Source organism: Populus alba, chromosome 4 (assembly GCF_005239225.2).
Source record: "Populus alba chromosome 4, ASM523922v2, whole genome shotgun sequence".
Classification (NCBI taxonomy): domain Eukaryota; kingdom Viridiplantae; phylum Streptophyta; class Magnoliopsida; order Malpighiales; family Salicaceae; genus Populus; species Populus alba.
Window position 1 is genome coordinate 7621828 of NC_133287.1, and position 7470 is coordinate 7629297.

The 7470-nt window shown below is 36.2% G+C and overlaps 1 protein-coding gene across 2 annotated transcripts; it reads left to right on the plus strand.

The window, feature by feature from the left end:
* The first annotated feature begins 756 nt into the window (after positions 1-756).
* LOC118030245 (uncharacterized) lies at positions 757-4716 on the plus strand. Of its 2 annotated transcripts, none has more exons than XM_035034282.2 (2): positions 757-973; positions 2870-4716. In XM_035034282.2, the coding sequence occupies exon 2, from the start codon at positions 2872-2874 to the stop codon at positions 4405-4407; it is 1536 nt and encodes a 511-aa protein (XP_034890173.1). In that variant the 5' UTR covers positions 757-973; positions 2870-2871; the 3' UTR covers positions 4408-4716. The 2 variants fall into 2 exon arrangements, with proteins under 2 accessions (XP_034890173.1, XP_034890174.1); XM_035034283.2 differs by lacking the exon at positions 757-973 and adding an exon at positions 1764-2157.
* Positions 4717-7470: the final 2754 nt, after the last annotated feature.

The following is a 7470-nucleotide window of genomic DNA, read 5'->3' on the forward strand; positions in this document are numbered from 1 at the left end:
CCAAGTTTTACGGGGTAACCTGGTTTAAAGGGTTAACCCAATTAATTCATTTTTTTTCTTTTTCTTCATTAGTTTTTTCCTTTCTGATGATTTTTTTTCTTTGTTTTTTTTAATTACTCTATTTAATTATCACACTTTTATGACACGATCTTATAGCCAGACCCACATCCAATATTCTTGGGTCTGGTGTTACAGTCAGGCTCACTTAAACTTGGGTCATGCAAGTTTAATTTTATTATTAATATTATAAATATTACACTTAGGTCAGATGTTACAACTAAACCCAAGATTCTTGGGTATAATTTTGCAGAAAAATCCAAGATTTTTTAATTTTTTATTTTTTAAAATATTTTTTATAGAAAAAGATGACCTGCGGCATTACGTGGGTATCAAAGCTAGTAGATAATACTATATGTGATAAGAAGGTTACAAACAAAAGATTAAATATATATTATCATGAAAAAAAAAACTGGAATCATCTAGTAATCCATAAATTAACCTTACAATTCAGTGATGCAGGTCTTAAACTAGTCACCCGCCATTTCTTTCTTAACTAATACACATAATTGTCTTGCTAGAAATTTAAAGTTTAGATGAGAATCAACAGGTAGAGAAAGCCTGCAAAAGTAAAATCATGTAAGATAGTGCTCCTTGTCTCGGAAAGCACAGTAGATCAATAATAATATTTTGATTCCACTACCGTTGGTTTTTATTAATTTATTTATTTGAAGAATAAATTCTAGTAGTCATGTAAACGGAATTTCAGTTTGCTCTTTAAATTCTAGTAGTCTCGACGCCGTGGGTCAACCTGTGACCCGAACGAGACCCGGCTTATATATAGAGTCGCTGGCAGCAAAACAATGCCCTAATTTCCTAAGAAGAGCAGCCCGCCCCTAATTTCCTTCTCTATTATCTTTTGCAGAACAAATTTTGGTTGAGATTTCATCGGAGAAATTAGTGTTTATTTCTACAGGTGCTCTATTTTCCTTACGCTGCTTACTTTTTTATGTTTTTTTCTTTGTTGAGATTTCTTATTGCAAACAATTGCTGCAGATTTTGAATGATTCCCTCTTTTTTCCATGGTTTTTAAGCTCTTCTTCCGATTGGAACAAATAATTGAAAAAAGTACTCATTTGACAACCATCCTTTGGTCACCCATGAAGAGAAACATCTGATATGATTTGCAAACATGAACTTTGTTGTTGCCGGTTTCATTCTTCATTTACATAACTGGTTTTTAATAAGACTACAAGTTCTTCAACTTTTTCAATTACTCTAATAGCTACCACACCTCCGGGTACGCTGCATAATCCATCGGCTAACAACATCAAACACAGTTCGAGCACATCCTCTTGCTCATGACCAAGAACTTTGCCTCTCATGTCATATTCACATTGAGCACTGACTGTGAAGGCATTTCCTCTATGTTGCCTGTATTATTAGTTTTTGATCTTCTTGTTGATTGTTAGTTTTTGATCTTCTTGTTGATTGATTAGCTTTGCAACAGTGAACATATGAGAAATGAATCGAGTGAGCTTTAGTTTTTTTTTTCTTCTTATGTTTTATGATTTATTGTGATTTTTAAGGAATCTTTTGGATTTGTTGGAAGCTAATACCATTTTATTTATGTTCAACTGCTTAAATTTTAGTTACACAAGTATTTTCTTCTTCATTCGGCTGCTTATGCTAAAAATGGGTAGGAAAAGGTAAGCAATTCATCATTGGGTTATGCGGTTTAGGGATGATGTAGCAGTTTGATTTCTTTATATTTAAGGAGAGGGGTTGACCCACAAGACTCATGACCCGGTTATTTTACCGAGTCAACTACCGAGTTGGGTTTTATAACTAAGATGCACATAACATGAAAATCATCCCTGGATTTATGCTCAACATCCTAACTCAAATTTGCCTTCGCCATTATTACTCAAGTGTGAACACAAAGAAACCATCTTTTGGGCTTTTCTAAGTTGACCCGGCAACCCTAACAAAGGCCCAAATAAGTCTGTTCAGTGTTCACAAAGATATTATAGCATCTTAACATTTCTTCAAACCTGGTTAAGAATTTAAGAGCCGACCCTCAAGGGTTTTATACTTTCTCTTCACAAAAAAGAAAATAATAAAATCTTCGTTTTCATTTGGATCTTCAATCAAACAAAGGTAAAGACTTGATCTTGTTTTCATTATCGTTGCTTATTTTTCTGGCTGTTTCCCGAGAAAATTTTAGGAAAACAGTAGAGGAATTACAAAATTTGACTGCTTCTATGACGTTTATGATCTGGCTTCTTGCTTGTTTCTTATTTTTTGCTGTTTTTTGGTGGTTGGGTTTTGGTTTAGTTTAGTTTAGTTTAGTTTTTTGCTATTATTTAAGATTATGCTTTTCAGACGGCTATATCGGTCCTTTTCTGGGTTTTGGTTTAGTTTAGTTTATTTTTTTGCTATTATTTAAGATTTTGCTTTTCAGACGGCTATATCGGTCCTTTTCTGGTGCTTTTGTGAAGTTGCTTATAAGCTTATTAAGGAAATTTTGACAAGACATGTTTAAGTAAGTTTGATAAAGTTAGGAACTTGGTGGAGATTTTGAATCTTAAGTCGAAGAAACTGAGTTTGTCACCTGGGGTTTTGAAATACTTGTAGTTTTAGCTGTTGATGAGGTTGTTTGGTGTGTGTATCTGGTATAATAGATTAAAGAATCATTACAGTGATTTATGTTGTTTAGTTCTCTGGATTTGGATTGTAAATTTTGTCTTTTGATGGAATTATAGTCTGTCAAGTTAATATAAGGGAGAAAAGCAAATCTTGATTTATGTGTATGTTTGCTTTGTGGATGCTAAATTGTCTGTGTTCTTATTCTTTGTGTTATACTTGCCAGATATGGTTGAAGAAGCAGGCATGTTTATGGTTCATCAAACAATTGGAAGTGTTTTGTGTTGCAAATGTGGTATTCCTATGCAACCAAATGCTGCTAATATGTGTGTTAAGTGTTTGCGCTCTGAAGTTGACATCACTGAAGGTCTAAAGAAGAATGTAATTCTTGTACATTGCCCGGAGTGTGATACCTACTTGGATCCACCTAGTACACGGATTAGGGCCCAACTGGAATCGAGGGAGTTGATGGCATTTTGTCTGAAGAAGTTGAAATTGAAGTCTGCAGGAGTTATTTTGGTAAATGCGGAATTTATTTGGACTGAACCACATTCCAAGAGGATCAAGCTCCGAGTGAGAGTTCAGAAGGAGGTCCTTCATGGTGCAATAATTGAACAAGCATATGTTATTGAGTATGTTCAGCAGGAACAAATGTGTGATTCTTGCACAAGAGTTCAGGCCAACCCTGATCAGTGGGTTGCTGGTGTCCAGCTCCGGCAACATGTTGCTCATAGAAGAACTTTCTTTTACTTGGAGCAGCTGATTTTGAAGCATGATGCTGCTGCCCGTGCCATTAAAATAAAGCAAATGGATCATGGTATTGATTTTTTCTTTGCAAATCGTAGCCATGGTGTTAAATTTGTTGACTTTGTGGGTAAAGTAGCTCCAGTAAAGAGTCGCACTGACAAGCAACTTGTTTCCCATGATAGTAAGAGCAACAACTATAATTACAAACATACTTTCTCTGTTGAAATCTCTCCAATTTGCCGTGAGGATTTAGTCTGCTTGCCTCCAAGGGTTGCTGTTAGCTTGGGGAATCTAGGTCCTCTTGTGATCTGCTCGAAAGTGACAAATAGCATTGCTTTGTTAGATCCTTTCACCCTGAGACACTGCTTCTTGGATGCAGACCAGTACTGGAGAACACCCTTTAAGTCTCTTCTCACTAGCAGGCAACTTGTGGAGTATATTGTATTTGATGTGGACTTTGTTTCCCCCGAAGTTAATATTGGCGGGTCTAGATATGCTCTCGCTGATGCCACTGTTGCTCGCATGTCAGATTTTGGGAAGAATGATACCATGTTCAACATAAAAACACACCTGGGGCATATTTTGAAGCCTGGTGATTATGCTCTTGGTTATGATTTACATGGAGCTAACAGTAATGACATGGAGCTTGACAAGTACAAAAATCTAGTCATTCCAGAAGCAATTTTGGTAAAGAAAAGCTATGAAGAGAAGCGCCAGAGGAAACGAGGGAAGCCTCGTTCCTGGAAGCTAAAGTCCCTCAATATGGAGGTTGATGACACGAGAGCTAGAGGTGACCAAGAGAAGATGAACTCAGAGTATGAACAGTTCCTGAGAGATCTGGAAGAGAACCCGGAGTTGAGGTTCAATGTATCATTGTATCGTAACAAAGAATATCAGCCTTCTGAGATGGCATCTGTGACTGATGGGGAAGATATACCTTCCATTCCTCTAGAGGAGTTGCTTGCTGATCTTGAGATAAATGACGCGGAAGATGAGGATGAAGGTATGAGGGAATGAATATTAAGTTTTGTTTATTTTTCTGGTTGGCTTGAAATCATCTTTTCATCAAGTAGCTTTAAACTGTGCTTGACATGTCTTTGCTTTCGCGTAATGTAGTACTCTCAACAAATGATGCTTTGTAATTTTGTTTGTGTTTGTTAATTAGGGAATTTTTTTGCTGTATTGACTATGCTTATGCTGAAATGATAGCAGAAAGGAGAATTTTTGGCTGTATTAACCTTTATTGTTTGAATTAGCTGATGATGCAAAACTGTTGCCTGATTTCTATTATTTATAGTGGCAAATGGCTTAACCAAATCTTGATAACCTGCTATGTTCTCTTTGTATTTCTATAAATTGTCTATGGAATGGAAGAATTCAGCTGAAAAATTTGGATTTCTCAGTCACAGTGGCACTTCGATGACAGTGGTTTGTGAAAAAACGATTCATCAACAAATCAGAATTTCTGCATTGATATGCTTTCTTAGTTTCTTACTGTCATTACAACATCTGCAGTGAATGCTTCCTTCTCTGGATGCAACAGCCTATGAATGTTGCCTTTAGTTTGAAAAACATGCTTGTTGCTGTCATTGCATATTAGCTTCAACGTTGCTGGAAAATCAGCCTGGATAACCTTGCTATTTACCTTTCCATGTTAAAAAAAATTATCACCACCTTAGACTTAGATTTTAGTTTCTGCCTAGCCCTGTCTTAAAAAAAATGACAGATTAACTCTTTCATGCCCATAAATAAATGGCAAGAGCTTGAATTGAATCCACTGTAAAACTTTCTTTGAAATAGGATCTAGCAGTCCCCAGAATCAAGACAAGTCCATTACAAGAGCTTATATAGCCCTATACATGAGAAGCGTCTTGGTTTTCTTTAGCATCGTTGATGCTCCAAAAAAACTGAATCACTGTGATAGGACAACTCTCTGTCAGGTCCCATTTCCTATTTTTTGTGTGATAGGATGGACGAGTCAAAGCTTTTGCAAGTTCTCAATCTTAGAAACAATCTTTGTTAGAAATACTTGATTGCTGGAGGCAGTGACAATATTTAGGCAACAACACTTTTACCAGTGACATTCTGAATTCGCTAGGAAACTACAGTTACCTTCAATCTTTGAGCCTTGAAAAGAACATCATTTCTGGTGGCATACCTTTGTCACTTGAAAATTGATCACAGTTACAAACCCTTGACTTTGCTGAAAATCAAGTAGCTGGTATTGCTCCCTCATGGCTTGGAGAAAGGTTGTCTAATTTGAAGGTTATCATGCTATTGTCAAATAATCTTTATGCCTCCATCCCTGAAGAACTCTGTTATATAACTTGTTTACAAGTTTTAGACCTTTCTCACAACAAACTGTTCGGAAGCATACCTGGATGTGTTTAAGAAATCCAGTGCATTGATGACCAATGAGTAATTCTTCTGAAGAACACATACAATCTTGATTTATACTACACTAGCAAATATGAGGATGTATTGCTGTGTGATGAAAGGGAAAATAAGCTATTATGGCACCACCATTCTAAAGCTGGTAAGAAGCATAGACCCTTACCAGCGCCAGCATTCAACTTGACTCTCTGGCTAGCTCTGCTATATTCAGTTCTTTTTTTTTGGATTCATCAAGCACCTCTTTTTTTCTAGAATCATTGGACAGCAACTATGTTCTCTTTGTATCTGCTTATTCACTTATTATGCAAGCAATCACAGGTGTTAAACATTAGGTGAGGCCTCAAATATTATTATTCTACGATACACGCTTTTTAATATTTGGTTGATAAAACTATAATATTATGATAAAAACCATTTTAATTCAAAAAATTGAACTATTACATGACACTTTAAAATATAATTTATATTACCAACTAGAATAATAAAAAAAATACTTGAGTGCTGATAAAAGTGGCCATACAAACCAGCAGTCTGCATCAAGAAATAAACACAAGGCAACAAAGCAAACTCATTCCAGGGAACATATACAAACAATTAAATCTGAAATGAGTATAAAAGCAGCATGTCCAGTTAAAGATGACAGAAACTACAGACTTTGTCAGAAACATTTCTTCTTTCTGATTTTCCTCTTCTACTAATTCTTGCTTTTCTTGCGTCAATGCCCACATTTTGCTTCATGAACGAGATGGTCTGTTTATGAGAACCTTCATTATCTCTACCTATAAGAAGTTGATTTGGTCTTCGCCTAGAGTTGGTCCTGGCAACTGAAAGAGGAGAATCATGGTTAAGAAAGCAGCCTTTGTTAATGCGAGCACCACTTGATGACGATACTGCTCTTGAAATTCCAGGCTCAAATGCTTGGAAAATTCTTTAATTGCTATTTAGAGCTGCCACAAATGCGAGGGTGGATATGTTCATTGACAACTTCTGTAAGTAATGCTGTCATGTCATTCAAATCGTGTTTCCATGCCTGCAACACATATAAGCAGCATTAGCCAGGGATGATTGAAGGAAACTCTTTCTAAGAATTTGACCCTGTTCCTCACCAGGGCAGCTGCAATTCTAGCCAAGGTCTTCTTCCCATGAGCAAAATCTTGACAGCAATCCGATTCTTGTCATCTCTCTATGCAGTTTCACATTCTGGTTCATCTTTTATGACTTGGAGCATAAACAACATCTTTCATTGAACTTGGTGATAAAAATGTGGCAATTGGAGTAGAATTCTCGATCCTGATATCTTTCTTTCAGCTAAAATGACTACATTTCCAGTCCAAGAGCCCTGGTTTTCCGCTACTATTCAACTACATTATCAAAATGGGTACTTGGAGACAATGAATTATTCTTTGCCAACCAAATCAATTTGATTCCTTGACCACCACCTGTGCATGTTGGTCTGAATAATGATAGACCGAAATAAAAAGGGTATTCACCATTTGATCCAAAATGGGAAATGTACCTATAGTAATTCGATCGATTTTTCCCAGTACAAGATAAAATTAGTTGAGTTATGAACTGCCTGAGCATATGCCTCCAAACTCATTTAGAATCAAATATATTCAACAAACCTATTATGGCATTGTGGCATCAACTTACAAAGCAAATGAAGTTCACACTTTAGTTTCCCCT